The sequence below is a fragment of the Rosa chinensis genome, chromosome 2 (assembly GCF_002994745.2).
Source record: "Rosa chinensis cultivar Old Blush chromosome 2, RchiOBHm-V2, whole genome shotgun sequence".
Classification (NCBI taxonomy): domain Eukaryota; kingdom Viridiplantae; phylum Streptophyta; class Magnoliopsida; order Rosales; family Rosaceae; genus Rosa; species Rosa chinensis.
In genome coordinates this window covers 13247144-13264989 of record NC_037089.1, presented here as the reverse complement: position 1 = coordinate 13264989, position 17846 = coordinate 13247144, and the positions used below count along the sequence as shown (strand labels likewise).

The following is a 17846-nucleotide window of genomic DNA, read 5'->3' as shown; positions in this document are numbered from 1 at the left end:
TGGACAACTTTTGGGTGACGTGGAGCCCGTGTGGCCGTTACGCATGCACACGTGGGTAACCCGCTCTGCTATCATGATAAAGTAATCTGAGGTTCACATCCAAAATTAATTGACAATGGATGGAATGACTCAAACCCTTATAAACTCATAGACAATGTCTCATTTTTCCCATGTAGGACGTATATATTCTCAACACGTAGAACTTTCAACTTTTCACTACCCTATTGAGTGCGAAGCTAAAAACTCGATTTCATTCTCCGCTGTTTTCGCTCAAAAGACAGAAGAAGAAGGCTAGGCTTACAAAAGGGACCTTGGCCTCCATGCTTTTCATTAACGAGTTGCTTATTCTTAAGCAACTTTTTAAAGCCAGCTACCTCCTTTTCAACAGGTGTGTAGAGAGGCTTCAAAAAGCAGATTACTGATTATCCACCTTTGCATATATAAAAACAGCTAAGCAAACCAAATTTCCCACAGAGAAAAACACAAGGGAATGCCAGCCTCCATGTCTGACTCAGAGCTAATCCTCTGTGTTCTTCCCTCAATCTTAACTCTATTCCTCTTCCTCATTCTCATCAGAAGAAAGAAGCAGCAACACCAAATCAGAGGACTCAATCTCCCACCAGGAAACATGGGCTGGCCTTTTCTTGGAGAAACCATAGGCTACTTGAAGCCCTACTGTGCAACCTCTACAGGAGAATTCATGGAGCAACATATTTCAAGGTAAATTAGCAAAGACCCAGAAACCTAAAAGCCTCATATATCAAAACCCATGTCTTGTTTTGTGCACTAAGCAAACTCATATCCTCTACTTACATCTGCAGGTATGGGAGAATTTACAAGTCCAGTTTGTTTGGGGAGCCAACTATAGTTTCAGCTGACGCAGGGCTCAATAGATTCATACTACAAAATGAAGGCAGATTGTTTGAATGTAGCTACCCAAGAAGCATAGGAGGGATTCTTGGAAAATGGTCTATGTTGGTTTTAGTGGGTGACATGCATAGAGATATGAGGACTATATCCCTCAATTTCTTAAGCCATGCCAGACTCAGAACCCACTTGCTGAGAGAAGTTGAGAAGCATACTTTGCTTGTTTTGGGGAGCTGGAAAGAGAATTCTGTGTTTTCAGCTCAGGATGAAGCTAAGAAGGTGAGTAAAAAATTTTGTGAATTAATGAATGAATGCTTGCAATTCAAGAAAAAAAGGTAAGAGGTTAATCGGGTTAATGAAAAAGTGATTGCAGTTCACTTTCAATTTGATGGCCAAACACATCATGAGCTTGGATCCTGGAGAACCAGAGACAGAGCAGCTCAAGAAATTGTATGTTACTTTCATGAAGGGTGTGGTTTCTGCTCCATTAAATTTACCAGGGACAGCTTACAGAAAAGCCTTACAGGTAATTTATATTTTCACCTCCTAACAAAGCTTTAATCATATTTCTCTCTTGTTCTTTTTTTTCAATAATTATAACATTGGTTCATCACAGTCTCGATCAACCATTCTGAAGTTCATTGAGCGCAAAATGGAAGAGAGGGTGAAGAAGGGAAGTGAAAACATAGGGGAAGATGATCTTCTTGGATGGGTTTTGAAGAATTCAAATCTTTCAAAGGAGCAAATTCTTGACTTGATACTGAGCTTGCTCTTTGCTGGTCATGAAACTTCATCAGTCTCCATAGCTTTAGCCATCTACTTCTTGCCTGGCTGTCCTAATGCAATTGAGCAGTTAAGGGTAAGAATATATTTCATTACTCGTAGCTGGACAAAAAAAAAATTCTGGGTTTTGATTCAATTTGTTTTCTATTTAATGGCTTTTTCTTTTGTTGTGCAGGAAGAGCACATTGAAATTGTCAAAGCCAAGAAGAAAGCAGGAGAGACAGAGTTGAACTGGGATGACTACAAAAAAATGGAATTCACTCAATGTGTAAGTTACTAAAAGCAAATTAATTTCTGAAGTTCAAGTTTTTTTATTAAGTTAAATAAAAAATTCTGCGTTATTAGTTTGTAAACTAAAATTATATGTATCTATTTTTTTATGTGAAGGTAATAAGTGAGACACTTAGGCTCGGGAACGTGGTGAGGTTTTTACACAGAAAGGCACTGAAAGATGTGAGGTACAAAGGTGAGTGTGTTGAGAAGAATTTGGTGCAAGAGTGGGGAGTTGGGTCCATAAAGTCATCTGAAAATCTGAGGCTGCTTTAGTATATGTTAAAACTGAACTTCTTTTTTTGTGGGTGTTTGAAACTTTGGAAGGTTATGACATTCCATGTGGGTGGAAAGTGCTTCCGGTAATTGCAGCCATGCATTTGGATCCTTTGCTTTTTGACTACCCTCAACACTTCAATCCATGGAGATGGCAGGTCAGTCATACCTAGTGCTAGCTTTGGTCTTTGATAACACAACTTGCCCTTATAATCATGATCATTTTCGATTCTCTTTAGCCGCAACTGGGTTTTAATTTTGACAATAATTACGTAGCTCATTCATATATAAAGCAAATATGTTTGAACTTTTAATTGTTTAATTTTATTTGAAAAATAATATAAAAATTAAGATATATTTGCTCTGTGTTTGAACGAGCTAACAAAACATTCAGTTTTATTATCCTGCCTTAAATTTATACATTTGGTGAGTTATGATTAGATGATCGGACAAAATGTTTAATATCCTATCAAAAGATATCTTAAAATCTTTAATTTTCTTTTTTAATGAAAGATGAAGGTGAAATTTCAGAAATACAACTACTAAAAAGTGTAATATAGTTTTATATGAAAAACAAGTTAGAAGATAAGATCCCCATTGTGTTTAGGGTTGCCCTTATGGGACTCACAAACCAGCCGTTGGTCGTGGACCCAATTGGTTGCTTCGCAATGTTTGCCCATTTTTACGATATGGGGATCCAAACTTTCTATTCCTCATCCTGCTCGTAGATTTTTACTTTACAATTTCAGCATTAGTCAATATCACATATAGTGTTGGATTAATGTCGTGTCACATTGGTGTGTTTCTTTTTGTTTTATTACTTCTCGACTTGTAACTTGAGAGCTATATCCTCATGTGCATGTCACTTTAGTATTAGAAGGATGAATAAGTAAGATTCTATTCCTCTTCATAGATAAGGAATCAAATGACTTTAGTTATTGACAATTATTGGAGCGATAAGAAAATGAGTGACAATCTAACATGGGAACAATGGAATTTTAGACGAGACAAACTAATAAGGTTGCAAAATAGGTCCACATTCTTTTCTTGGAATGAGTTACTAAAACACAAAACCAGAATTTTCAAGTTCAGTGCACTGAGAAAACGAGTGGCTAAGGGTACAATACAACTTATGGGAATTTGGATAGGCACACCAATGGAGTTGTTGCAATTCAGGTTCAACAATCTTTTAGTTTTGTCTCTTTTTTTTGTTCTTTTTTTTCTTTTTTTGTGTGTAAGATTTTGAATCAAAACTGTATGTTCAAGTATAATTCTATTCAAACCAATGATCCCGATTCGTATTCTCTGCACAAACGTGTGGCACCAATTGACAATAGACTCAATATTCCATCAATATCTTGTCATCAAAATTAGATAGGGAAAATATCACAAATGGTCACTGGGTTATGACCCATTCTACACTTAACTCACTGTATTTTCAACAATATCACTTAACTCACTCACTTTTACATCCGTCTTTCACTTAACTCACTGTCGTTAATTCTATAGTTAAAAGCCATTAAAATTGAGGGTATATTTGTCTAAACACTAAAAAATTGAATTTCTAACTTTTTTTAGAAAAAAAAGACAATTTTTTTTCTTCAAATTATACTTAAATTAAAATAAAATCCCTTTTTATTAGAAATTTCAGAAATAAAAAAAATTGAAAAAAAGTTAGAATTTTTTTAAGTTAAAAATGTATTTTTAAGCGTTTTGACAAATATACCCTCAATTTTAACGGCTTCTAACGGTAGAATTAACTGCAGTGAGTTAAGTGAAAGACGGATGTAAAAGTGAGTAAATTAAGTGATATTGTTGAAAATACAGTGAGTTAAGTGTCGTATGAGTCATAACTCAGTGACTATTTGTGATTTTTTACCAATTAGATAAGGCACAATAGGATGATGGTTGCAAGGGGCAATGGGGATCTCATGGATTTGCTTTTTTTTGGATGTGGTGTCTTGATCAAATCAATCCATGGATTGAAGGTGTATATGAATACATGGGCGTGGGGTGTACGGACATACACACCAGCGAGTGTGCGTGTGGGGAGGGAAGAGAATGTGGTTCGAGATGATTGGAACCCCATGTGGACAGTGGGGTTTCTCACATGCACGTGCATCATCGGGTACTCTTTAATTTGCTCTTAGTGGGTCAAATGCCAAACTGGTCCTGACCAGATTTTATTTTTCCCTTTAGCCCAGAACTGTTCCAGAAAAATCCCCAGAGCAAAGCGGTATCTACTTATAAAAAAAAAAGGTTTAGACACCATGAAACTATTACAGTGGCGGAGACAGAAATTAATCTTAAGTGGGGCACCTAAAAATTTTAGAAAAAAATTTAAAACTTAAATATATTAAACTTTAATAAAAAAAAAATTAGAATAAAAATGCGGAAATATCAGTTATCTTTCAAAAAAAAAATTATATATTTTTAATCAAATTTATAGTTTTCTTTATGATGGTAACATATTTTATCTTTGATTTTTAAAATTATAAGAAATAATAATGTTAGTGTTAAAAAAGCAAGAAATTAAAAACAAAACTTAGTTATGCTGTAAGAGACCTCGAACCTGAAACCTGCAGCTACATAAGTAGTTGATAAAAAAGAACGGCCACTACACCAACTTGAAATTCTATCAAAGTGAGAAACTATATTCTACTTATTTGGTAAAATCCCAGTGGGGCACGGGACCCACTGGGTCCTAACGTGGCCCCTGGAACTATACAAAATTACAGTGATCATATCCCGACAATGACAATCACTATGACAATGCAATATAAATAATCCACCTAGATGCTGATTGACCCATAAAGGCAATACCCTCGTAGCGAGTCTCGTCATTTGGAGATGTGGTATATAATGTATTGTGGTCCGTTAATGTAGTATAAAACATTTTTATCGGAATAGTATGTGGTAAAGGTCGAAGGAATCTGTTGGTCCCATTGTGTTGATTTTATTCGCCTTCTGTTTTAGGGCATTATGAGTTGGTGATAACGTGTTTGATAAATTGTCTTAATAAAGCAATCTTAATTTTGTTAAGGAGCAGGCACTAGTCCTTAACATTGTCGCTAATTCTTTGTTCATTATGTTGTGTCTATGATGGCGATCTTGCAGCAAAGCAACAGCACGCGATCTTCTTCATCATCAACATCTTACTCGAGCATGACAAGTAGCAACTTTATGCCATTTGGGGGAGGACCACGACTTTGCGCCGGATCAGAACTGGCCAAGTTAGAAATGGCCGTTTTCATCCACCACCTGGTCCTCAACTACCAGTGGGAGTTGGCCGATTTGGACGACCAAGCTTTCGCATTCCCATTTGTCGACTTTCAGAAAGGACTACAAATCAGAGCTCAACGCCAAACAACTTCATATAATCAAGTCATCAAACACCTTGCATGCATTATCTGATTATCCCCATGGAAGCTTCAAAGAACCAACAAACCACTCATCATCATCATCCTCTAATCTAATATGGGATAAGCTTAGATCCGACAGAGAGTACAAAGTAGTTGCTGTAGTACTGGAAGTTGGTTTTGACTTTTAATATGCAGTAGTACATCTTCTTCCAGAGGATGAGTACATATGCAAAAGGAAGATAAAGACCTCGAGGTACTACTGCAACTACAGGGATGCTTAAGGACCACCTGTTCTTCTTCCAACCTCCACAACCATGCTGCATATATGCACCCACCAACCGAAAATTTATAGGAGATCGATAGAGGAAGTATCTCATGCTCCTCATTGTAAATTAAATTCGAATTGCCTCATCGTCCCTTAGCTTTGGACTTATAGGTAGTTATTTACTTATAAGTGATATGGTTTTTTTTTCTTTTCTTTTTTTCTTTTTTTTTTTCTATTCCTTTCTGTAAAATTATAAACTTTTATCATCAATATCGTTTCTGTTGTAGAGAAACTGAATTTGAGAGGAATTTGCTGTGTATTCTCATTGATAATAGGGGCCTCTTTATATAGAGGGTTACAATGCATAGAATCTCAATCATATAAGGAAAGTAATCGTACATTGAATAGGAATCTAGATCCTTCTAATTTAATCATATTACCACTAGAGCAAGTAACCTAAAGTTTGGGCCAAAAACAAATTAGGGTTTACTTGAACACTCCCCCTTGTGTTGCCCAAACATGGTGCTTCTCTCGTTGTCTCGTTAAAAACCTTGCCAAGTAACAAAAACCCGGTGGGACAAAAATAACCTCTGTCGAAGGGGAAAAAGAGCACAACACACCCTTCACGATTCGAGAGGAATATGTAGACATCTCCCCCTGATGTCTGCACCTCCCCCTGATGACTACGATCATGGGAGTTCAGATAATTTCCACAAGCCAATTCTTGCCACATGTTTCTCGAACGTGGATTTGGGCAATGACTTAGTAAACAAGTCTGCCACATTGTCCTCAGATCGAACCTGGTTCACTTTGATCTTGAGGAGCTTCTGCTGTTGCTGTTTGTAGAAGAATTTAGGCGATATGTGCTTGGTGTTGTCGCCTTTGATGTAGTCTTACTTCATTTGTTCAATGCAAGCAGCATTATCCTCATAAATGCTTGTTGGCTCATCTGTAGTAGACTTCATACCACAATTGCTTCGAACATACGTAACTATGGACCTAAGCCATATACATTCACGAACTACTTCGTGAAGAGCAATAATCTCTGCATGATTCGAAGAGGTAGCGACTAAGGTTTGCTTTGTAGACCTCCAAGATATCGCGGTCTTTCCCATGGTGAAAACATAACCAGTTTGGGAGCGACCTTTGTGTGGGTCAGAGAGGTACCCAGCATCAGCAAAACCTTCCAAAACACTTATATCATTTTGGGGTGGGGAGAGGGAACGCGGTCCACCATATGTGGCGTCCCTGACACTAGATGGGTCCGAATCCATCGTCTCTCTGTAGGGATAGAACAAGCCCATATCTATCGTACCACTTAGGTATCGAAAGATATCTTTAACACCAGTCCAATGGCGTCGTGTTGGCGCAGAGCTATATCTAGCTAGCAAGTTCACAGCGAATGAGATATCCGGTCTTGTGCATTGTGCTAAGTACAATAATGCGCCTATTGCACTTAGATAGGGCACTTCTGCCTCTAGCACTTCTTCGTCGTCATCTTTTGGACGGAATGGATCCTTCTTTGGATCAAGACTACGGACGACCATTGGGGTGCTTGAAGGCTTAATCTTGTCAGTGTTGAAACTCCTAAGCATCTTTTGGGTAAAAGCTGATTGATGAATCAGGATACCATCTCTACCGTGCTCAAGTTCTAAACCGAGGCAAAACCGTGTTTTCCCAAGATCTTTCATCTCAAATTCGGATTTCAAGTGTTCAGCGGTTTCCCTTATCTCTTTAAGGGTACCAATTATGTTCATGTCATCGAGATAAACCGCTACTATTGCAAATCCTGAACTTGTCCCTTTTATGAACACACATGGGCATAGTTCATTGTTGACATATCCCTTTCCAATCAAGTAATCACTTAGACGGTTATACCACATCCGTCCGGATTGTTTCAATCCATATAATGAACGTTTCAATCTAATCGCAAACGCGCTCCGTGGTTTGGAGCCACTTGATTTGGGTAACTGAAGTCTATCTGGGACCTTCATGTATATTTCCGTATCTAGATCCCCATATAGATACGCTGTAACCACATCCATTAGCTGCATGTTCAGTTTTTCGGAAACTACCAAACTGACAAGGTAGCGGAACATTATAACGTCCATTACGGGAGAATAAGTCTCCTCGTAGTCGATTCCAGGGCGTTGTGAGAAGCCTTGATCCACAAGGCGAGCTTTGTACCTTACAATCTCATTTTTCTCATTACGCTTTCTAACGAATACCCATTTGTGACCAACTGGTTTGGTGTTGGGCTGTATTGGTACAACATTGCCAAATACCTTTCTTTTTGCTAGAGAATCAAGTTCTACCTGGATCGCATCTTTCCATTTTGGCCAGTCAGCTCTACGTTGACATTTATCAACGGAGCGTGGTTCGATGTCATCGGTCTCAATAATCTCACGCGCCACTGAATACGCGAATACATTATCAATGATGATGGAGTTTCTTTCCCACTTCCCATGTACACTAGTGTAATTAAAAGAGATCTCTACGTTCTCAGGGATAGGTTCTGACATTGAGGCGTCCCCCAATGATGTCTCTTGGACATAACCATAATCCAGAACATTCTCATGGGACAGATTTTGAGTATCAATGATCAAAGGATTTGTTTGTGCCTCATTCACTCTTTTTCTAGGGCGAGTATCCTTCGAACCAATCGGTCTACCGCGCTTCCTTGCAGGACCTGCGGCTATAGACTCCACATCATTGCCATTCTGGGCAATGGCGCCATCTCCTGGTGTCACAGGAGTGGCGTTATGTCCATTATTTGGGACATCAATCCTCGCAGGCACGTTTGCAGCAGGTATGTGTGATCTCGTCACTTTGGCAACATTAGAAAACGCATCAGGCAGAGTGTCTGCTACGTTCTGGAGCTCAATTATTCTTCGCACTTCAAGTTCGGGCTGTGCGGTACAGGGATCGAGATGAGACATAGTGGGGATAGACCACGACAATTTCTGTCGTTCCTGTTGAACATATGTGTTCTTATCTCTCCCTAACGATGGGAAGACTGTCTCATCAAAGTGACAATCCGCAAATCTAGCTGTAAAGAGATCGCCTGTCAAGGGTTCAAGGTAGCGGACGATGGTTGGAGATTCATATCCAACGTATATGCCCATTCTTCGTTGTGGACCCATCTTAGTATGCTGTGGTGGAGTAATAGGCACATAAATGGCACACCCAAAAATTCGTAAGTGCGAGATATCAGGCTCGTACCCAGTCACTAGCTGTAACGCAGAGTAAGATTGGGTTGCAGTGGGTCGTAGACGAATTAGCGTCGCTGCATGCAATATTGCATATCCCCAAGCAGAAATAGGGAGATTGGTGTGCATGACCAATGTATGTGCTATCATTTGTAGTCGTTTGATAGTAGCTTCTGCGAGACCATTTTGGGTATGAACATGGGGAACTGGATGCTCTACATCAATCCCTAGTGACATGCAATAGTCATCGAACGTTTTCGATGTAAACTCCCCAGCATTATCAAGTCGAATCGACTTAATAGGATGATCAAGGTAGTAAGCCCGTAGACGGATAATCTGGGTGAGGAGTTTAGCATAAACAACATTTCGAGTGGACAACAGCGCGACATGTGACCAGCGTGTCGACACATCAACCAATACCGTAAAGTATTTAAAAGGTCCGCATGATGGTTGAATTGGTCCACAGATATCCCCTTGGATTCTTTGTAAGAACGGAATGAGTATTTTGGGATCCTTTGCGTAGGACGATCTCGGTCCTAATTTCCCAAATGAACAGGCTTTGCAAAATGAGCGAGGGGCCTTAAAAGAAACCAATGAGGATTTTGGTTGGACCTGAGTATCTGTAGCGCTATTGGAAGCAAAGTGTGTGACTACGTCTCCCATCATGGCATTAGAGCTATGGAGATTGGTACTTGTGGCGTCATGGCTACTAGGAGAGGCAACCATGGCGCCATGCTCATGGTTGGCGCCATTAATGGCATCATCACATGGGACTTGGGCAGCCCTATGGCGCCCCAAGACTGTTGCAGCGCCAGAAGCTGCAATTGTTGCAGTCTTGCTAAGTCTAGGAATCAATTTTTGATTCTTGCTTCTTCTCACTCTGAAGAATGGATGTCAGTGTGAAGTCTTTAGTATATGGAGCATCATGTCACGACCAAGGTGTCCTAGTTGGTCATGGCAAAGCCAATATGTGTCTGAATCCAAGAGATCTTCTCTTATGACATTATTGGATTCAATTGGTCGAATTATAGTGACATAAAGTCCACTAGATTGACACATAAGCTTCTCTAAGATGCGCTTTCGCCCGCAATCATTAGAGGTAATGCAAAGGAACTCTTTTTCGTTCTCATTATGCGTTTCCGCATGGAATCTGTTGGCTCTTATATCTTTAAAACTCAATAAGGTTCGATTTTCCTTAGGAGGGTAGAGAGCTTCAGTGCCTTTAATCAAGGTGCCATTTGGCAATAGGAATTGGGTCATTCTATGTCCTTGAACTAAACCTGATGGCCCAGCCATTGTAGTCACAGAGGAATATGTAGGCAACATCTCTAAGAATAATTACCTATGTCGTAGAATGGTGTGCGTAATCGCACTATCCGCAAGACATTGCAGTTCATCCATTCCTAAAAGAAAAGCTCATAATTAAAAAGGAGTCATAAAGAAAAGCACTCAACTTTTATTAATAAGCCAAACGGAATTACATCATCATTTCTTTAACCAAAAAAGAATCTAATCCAATAAACTAGCTCATGCAAAACAATGGTAGTCGTCTAACTCCTTTTGGTAATTTCAATGCAAATGTGACCAGGTGAGTAGAGAGATGTCAGTGGAGCAAAGCTCACTTAAGTACCACTTATCTCAAAACCTTCCTAGACATCACACTTACATTGAGTACGCCTCTATAAAGAAAGACTAGTATCATTGGCATTTACTATAATAATATGGCAATTGCCTACATCTCTTGGAAAATAAAAAGACTTAATCAAAATCGCCAGTTTCTGGGTCTTGATTCTTGTAGTCTTCCACCCTTAGATCGAGATCTCTATCTTGATCTTCTTGTTCCATGTAATTTGCCTCCCTTGCTTCACGATATGTCTTGTATGCGTTTGCAACTTGCTGGGGTGTTTTACATGCTTTTGCCCAATGTCCAGTTGATCCACATTTGAGACAAGCATCATTATGGTCAGGTTCCCTTGATCGAGGCGCTCTGGGAGCGTTTTGAGGATGGTTATTGCCTTTGGTGGCGTTACCACCATAACCGGAGGCTTGGCCTCTCTCTCTCTCTTCACACATTTACCTCCACGGTTCCGTGCACGCCTAACTTGGCGGTTTTCTTCCTCTTTAGGGCGAGAATATGGACCAGAACATCCAGAATTATCCCTACTCTTAGGGTTTCGCTCCTTGCGTCCTCCCTTGGAGGCGCGACTATAATTAGACTCCGGATTTGGCTTGGTTCCCACGGGTCTAGAGTTATAGTTCTTCACAAGTATGTTGTCGTGCTTTTCAGCTACGTTCATGGCACTAATTAGCTCATGAAATCTTGTGATGCATCTAGCATTGACTTCAATCTGATAGTTCTTGGCTATCATCAACGCAGAGACGGAGAAGGTGGAGAGAGTCTTCTCGATCAACATCGTATCAGTGATTTTCCGTTCACAGAATTTCATCATAGACTTGATATAAAGTGCTTCTGAATTGTAGTCAAGTACAGACTTGAAATCACAGAAGCGAAGGCTATGCCATCTCACTTCTAAGTCTGGAAGCAGGGAATCACGGACGTTGCCAAAACGCTGCTCGAGTTCTACCCATAGTTTTCTTGGGTCTTCCTCATTGAGGTACTCATTTTGGAGGGCGTCATTCATGTGCCTTGTCATGAGAATGCCTTGTCATGAGAATGATGGCTTTAGCTTCATTCGCCTCTCTCTTAGCTCTATTTGTGTGACGACCTAAAATTTTTAAACATTTTCTGAAAAAAAAATAATAAGTTTAATTTTATTGTGCTAAACTATTTGTTTAAATATTGTTTATATATATATATATATATATCTATATATATAGTATAGAGTTGAATTTTATTTATTTGGGTTTAAGTAATTAGAGTTTAGCCCAAAAGATTTGGCCCAAAACTCAAACCCAACTAGCTTAACAGCTGATAGAATAAAACTCCACGACAAAACCAAATCAAACAACGCCTAAACTCAAAGCATTGTCCCGTCTCTTCATCGTCTTCCTCACCCCCATATTCTCCTCCATCTGATACACCAGCCACCGCCTTAGGAAAGTACAAAGGACAGAGCCGCCGCTATGGGTAAGTAGGAGGTGTCAACAGCCTTGGAAATCAAGTTTCAAATTTGGTGATTCCCCAAAGCTATGAAGATAGAGCTGGAACCCTAGAATCAGGAGCTGGAACTCTAGAAATCTGGAGGTGGCAAGTCTAGTACCTATATGGGTAAGATTTCAATTAGAATATCTATCTTGCTTTCTACGTTTTCACCTCCTTTCCAGACACTATAAATAGGCTAAACCAACTATGCTTTCCATACAGTTCCTTGAGTTGCTAGATACATAGATAAACAAGGGAGAGAGAGAAAAAGAGGGTTTTGGTATCTTAGGAGTGGAGGAGTAAAAAGTCAGGTGTGATTCTTTTAATTTTTGATTTGATGAGTTCTTTGTGGTTCTGATGGTTAATGCAATTTGGAAATTGAGTTATGTTCATAGGTTATTATAAGACTTGGGGATTCTTGATGATAGAAGAAGTTACAGTAGAGATGAAGTTCAGTTTGGAATAAAGTTGTTGTTACTGGAACAATTAGAACTAATTATTTTCTCATCTTCTATTTGATTTCACTAGTTTTCTGGAAAATAGTTTATATCTTTTGTCATTGAATTGATCTAAATTAGAATTTGAAATCACTTTGTATCTGGTTTGTTGTTTCCTTTAGTCATTAGAATTTTTGGAAGACATAGATTAATAGAATCTGATTTGAGAAGAGTCAAGAACCAAGTAGGAAACATATGCAGTTTTAAAGTTGAATTTAGAAAGCATTCACTCATCCTTTAAAGCCTTGTTGTAAGTGTGGTTTCTTTTCTTTGACACTTTAGAATGTCTATTTTCAGTATTGAAAGTTTTACACAAATTGGAGTTGTGGAAAGTACATTAAAACTGAAGAGGTTAGCACACAGTAGCAGTTTCTGCAGAAAAACGTGGGACTGTAGCTGAACTTTAAAAATTCATAACTAATTCTAGGAAAATTGTTTTCAGGTGATTCAAATTCCGAAAGTTTCTTTAGGATATCAGCTACAAATCGTTAGAAGACCTTGGAAGCAGATTTTAAACAGATTTGTACAGTTTTTAACATTAAGGTGACTGGGTCAGAAAACTGCAGTATTTCAGTTTGTCAAGTAAAAACCTGTTTTGGTCAAAATAACTCACTGCTAAGATTTTCTTAGTATGTTAGCTGAGTTTTGCTTTAATTCTTTATGTGTGGAACTAATAAATTCTATTCTTGCAATAGGAACTTGTTTTCATCCGGATACTTAACGTGAAAATCAATCGAGGTAGGGGAAAAACTTGGGGAGCCTCTATGTTTGCAATGAATGGTTGTTTACATGATTGTATTGGATGATTGTGTTCAGAATTATATGCATTTATGTCCTCTGTGTTTCTGTTTGTTGGTATGGCTGAATAATGAATACATTTACATATTCAAAGTATTTGTGCATCAATAAGACATGAAGTATAAGGGTGGTGATGGTAATGTAAATATGCTATTGGAATGAGTATGTGGTTTATCTTTTGCGTAGTTGAGTCTATAACCTCAGCAGGTACCAGATCCCAGGTATGCCCACTTATGAATGTGCACTTAGTATAGGATATTGAAAGGGTAATTCGGGACTGGCGAAAGGGGAATAGACAAGATGACTAGCAAAAGAGGGTTAGGGGGGGTTTGATTTTGGGTGGGGGTTAGTTCACATTGTTGAATACTCTGAGTCACCTTCGTGGTAAAATACATGGTATGGGACATGTAGGTTCAGTTTATTTTACAATGTGGATTATCGGGAATAGATAATAGTTGCATCCATTCATTATTGCTATTTTAACTATGATCTTCACAGAGGTTTCATTCTCCTACTGGGCAACGTATGCTCACCCCTTTTTATCATTTTGCAGGTGACAAATAAATAAGTTTGAAGTTATTTTACTGCAAGGGTGTTTTTAATAATGTAATATACATGTGTGTTTTTGTTAATCATGTTTGGGTCCTAGACAAGAACTTGGATTTTAGTTGACCTTTTGTTGTAAATGTTGTTGTAAAACCCTCTTGTAATAAAGGTTGTGTTTCAATTTCGAAAACTTGTCTAGTATCGTTCTTTTCCAATTATTCGTATTTCGATTTTGGAAATTTATTTCCATGATTGGAATATAAGTCGCATCTAAAAAAAAAAAAAAAAAATTTTGGATGTGACAAATTGGTATCAGAGCAATAGGTTTAATTAGTATCCTTTAGGATTGTTGACATTGGATAGAAATTTGTATTCTCTTTATTCCTTTTGCTTTTAGAGACTGTAAACTGATTCCTTTATGTTGTGTTATAGGATGGATAGAGTCTACTCATCCGATAGCCTTGGACCCTTTGAAGCCACCAGAAATGAGGTTCGACCGTTAAATCCCGACACCTATGAACTACAATTGGATTTTCGTGCCGAAAGACTCGTGAGACAACTGATTAGAAAGACCATATTTTTCAGATCTACATACTCTTACCAATTGCAGCGGAATATGGTCAAGTATAACCTTAGGAGCCAACTTCGCACTGTCAACCTTGGGATAGCTGCTACTGCTAATGACTATTACTATAATATGTTAAGGGACCAAGTAGTAGCTCTATGGCATCTTGGAAGTTCACCTGAAAATCCTATGATAATACCACCATCATCATCAGAGTCTAATATGAGTGAGAGTAGTAATGATAATAATGATAGTACTGATGATGGGAGTAGCTCGATGGGGGATTATCTTGAGGCTATTCTAGTTGTTAGCTCCCCAGAACCTTATGAGGAAGAGGAAGTTTAAAATGCTATGCTGAGTGATTATGTTCTATGGTGTAGAATAAATAACCATGGGTGTGTTTATTAGCTTTTGTATAAAGGTGTGCTACTGTTGTTTAAAGTTTTGTAAAATATAGTCTGTAGATACGTGTTTTTACTTTCAAAACTTTGTAAAGTTTTCATGTAATATATATATGTTATGTTTATCCTTCTCTCTCTTATGTGTTTAATTTTTGTCTCATACTTGAAAGTTTTGTTTACTACATGTTAGATTAATTAAATTTTATAAACGCATAATGAAAATTATATGATTATTTTGTTTTAAACCAAAAGAATGGCAGAAGAACAACATAAGGGTGAGGTTAGTAGTAACATGGAAGTCATAGCTGCTATTCAAGATATGGCAAGTGCAATAAGGGAAAATCGCAATGGTAATCATCAAGAAGGTAATGAAGAACGAGTTATGAGAATACAAGGTGAATTTCGTAAGGCCCGACCTCCTATATTCAAGGGTACCTTAGATCCCATGATAGCTGAAGAATGGTTGAGACAAATGAAGAGGACTCTGAATAATCAAAAAGTGCCGGAAGATTTGAAAGTAATTATCTCATGTACGTACTTGGAAGGTGCAGCTTATCACTGGTGGGAATCAGTTCTTGCTACTCCAGACACTGAAATTACAACCTGGGATGTATTTGAAGTTATTTTTCTTGAGAAATATTTCCCAGACACAGTAAAGCAAGCCAAGGCAAAAGAGTTTATGTTTCTATCTAAAGGGGAAATGACAGTAGCTGAATACCAAGGTAGATTTGAGGAACTTATGCGGTTTGCTCCAGGTATTATTCCCAATGAGGCTACCAAAGCAAAGAAATTTGAGGAAGGACTTAATCCTGAGATTAGGGAGAAAGTATCAATTCTAAAGTTATTGAAATATTCAGAAGTGGTAGACCGAGCACTTATTGCTGAACGTAGTATTCAAGAAACAAAAAGGGTTTGGAATTCTGGGAGTACTAGTGGACAGTTCAAACGTCAGAATTTTGGACCTTCCAGAAATAATTTCCAGAGATCATACAAATCTTTTGGGACATCTCCATATACAAAATTCTGTTACTACTGCAGAGGACCGGGACATCTTCAGAGGGATTGTCCACTCATACAATCAAACCAAGTTCCATATGCACAATTTCGTCCAAATCAGCAACCTCAGTTTCGTGCTCCACAACTCCAGTTTCGTCCTCAGCAGCAGCAGGGTTATGCACCACAACAACAGTATCGGGCACCTTTTCAACCACAGCAGAATTGGCAGAGGCCAAATGTTCCTCAACAGATACAACGACCAGGAAATCTTATTAGGCCTAGAGCACCCATTGGCGCACGACGTCCAACACAGGGTCGACTGTATGCTCTGAATGACATGGAGGAACAAAATGGATCTCAAGTGGTAGAAGGTACATTTCTAATATCTAATACGGCAGCTAGAATATTATTTGATCCTGGTTCAACACATTCTTTTATATCATCATCCTTTGCATCTATACTTGAATTGAAACCTGAGATTATGAAGACTTCATTAATTATTGGGTCTCCTTTGAGTAAGGGTGTAAGAGTTAATAGAGTGTGTAGGCTATGTGTGATAGAAATATCAAATCATAAATTCTACTTTGATTTGATAATGCTGGAAATGTCAGAGCACGATATCATCTTGGGTATGGATTGGCTTAGTCGTTATGATGCTATCATGGACTGTGGTAAAAAGAAGATAACTATCAGTACTCCGGAAGGTGAAACTTTTAGTTTTTACGGGGATAAGAGCACTTATAAATCAGAAGTATCATTTGACATCAAGTGCAATTATTTGAATTTAATTGCCCATATTGTGGCCGAAGGGGAGAATAAAATGAAGTTAGAAACGATTCCTGTGGTAAAGGAATTTACTGATGTGTTTCCGGAAGATTTATTCGGATTGCCTCCTGTGCGTGAGATAGAATTCGTAATTGAAGTATATCCGGGTACATCACCTATTTCGATATCCCCTTACCGTATGGCACCAGCAGAATTGAAAGAACTCAAGGCACAAATTCAGGAATTAGAAGGCAAAGGTTATATTCGTCCTAGTACTTCACCGTGGGGAGCACCAGCCATTTTTGTGAAAAAGAAAGATGGATCTCTTCGGATGTGCGTCGATTATCGTCAATTGAATAGAGTAACTGTGAAGAATAAATATCCAATACCAAGAATTGACGATTTGTTCGATCAGTTAAGGGGTTCTTGTTTCTTTTCGAAAATTGATCTCCGTTCCGGTTATCATCAACTCCGAGTCAAACCTGAAGATGTGCCGAAAACAGCTTTTAGGACTCGATACGGACATTATGAATTTTTGGTTATGCCTTTTGGATTGACAAATGCCCCAGCAGCATTTATGGACTTAATGAACCGTGTTTTTCGACCCTACTTGGATCAGTTTGTAATTGTCTTCATTGATGACATCCTCATTTACTCAAAATCACAGGAAGATCATGAGAGACACTTGTCCATTACGTTACAGACCTTGAGAGAACATCAGCTATTTGCTAAGTTTAGCAAATGTGAATTTTGGTTGACTGAAATAAAATTTTTGGGACATGTGATCTCTAACGAAGGCATTGCAGTTGATTCTTCCAAGGTAGAAGCAGTATTAAATTGGAGTCAGCCAAAGAATATTTCAGAAATTCGAAGTTTTCTTGGATTGGCTGGTTATTATCGAAGATTTATAAAAGATTTTTCTCGATTAGCCACACCCCTGACCAGGTTAACCCGAAAAGAAGTCAAATTTATCTGGAGTAGAGAATGTGAAAATTCATTCCAAGAATTGAAGACACGCTTAACTACTGCTCCGGTGTTGATTATTCCTGAGCGAGGAGAAGGTTACGTGGTGTACACAGATGCTTCTTTACGCGGATTGGGATGTGTGTTAATGCAATCAGATAAAGTGGTCGCATATGCCTC

At 38.5% G+C, this 17846-nt stretch overlaps 2 protein-coding genes across 12 annotated transcripts; both read left to right on the top strand.

Annotated features, from left to right (window-relative positions):
• The first annotated feature begins 262 nt into the window (after positions 1-262).
• LOC112187887 (cytochrome P450 90B1) lies at positions 263-6119 on the top strand. Its single transcript, XM_024326850.2, has 8 exons — positions 263-720; positions 822-1146; positions 1241-1393; positions 1484-1726; positions 1826-1918; positions 2038-2116; positions 2248-2354; positions 5314-6119. The coding sequence occupies exons 1-8, from the start codon at positions 491-493 to the stop codon at positions 5608-5610; spliced, it is 1527 nt and encodes a 508-aa protein (XP_024182618.1). The 5' UTR covers positions 263-490; the 3' UTR covers positions 5611-6119.
• A 5878-nt stretch (positions 6120-11997) lies between these two features.
• LOC121051535 lies at positions 11998-15059 on the top strand. 11 transcript variants are annotated; one of them, XR_005806033.1, is made up of 6 exons: positions 11998-12261; positions 12358-12446; positions 13075-13175; positions 13328-13370; positions 14409-14466; positions 14562-15059. XR_005806033.1 is itself a non-coding variant. In XM_040514048.1 (3 exons), the coding sequence occupies exons 1-3, from the start codon at positions 12258-12260 to the stop codon at positions 14884-14886; spliced, it is 387 nt and encodes a 128-aa protein (XP_040369982.1). In that variant the 5' UTR covers positions 11998-12257; the 3' UTR covers positions 14887-15056. The 11 variants fall into 11 exon arrangements, 1 of the variants encoding a protein (XP_040369982.1); XR_005806028.1 differs by adding an exon at positions 12930-12983 and having other exon boundaries at positions 14409-15052; XR_005806026.1 differs by having other exon boundaries at positions 14409-15051.
• Positions 15060-17846: the final 2787 nt, after the last annotated feature.

Excerpts from the sequence above, each read along its gene's own strand:
- LOC121051535 (XM_040514048.1), top strand. Across the intron at positions 14,467-14,561 it reads TTGAAGCCACCAGAAATGAG|ATCTACATACTCTTACCAAT; the intron begins GTTCGACCGTTA and ends CATATTTTTCAG.
- LOC112187887 (XM_024326850.2), top strand. The coding sequence starts at position 491 with ATGCCAGCCTCCATGTCTGACTCAGAGCTAATCCTCTGTGTTCTTCCC. Across the intron at positions 1,394-1,483 it reads CTTACAGAAAAGCCTTACAG|TCTCGATCAACCATTCTGAA; the intron begins GTAATTTATATT and ends GGTTCATCACAG. Across the intron at positions 2,355-5,313 it reads TCAATCCATGGAGATGGCAG|CAAAGCAACAGCACGCGATC; the intron begins GTCAGTCATACC and ends GCGATCTTGCAG.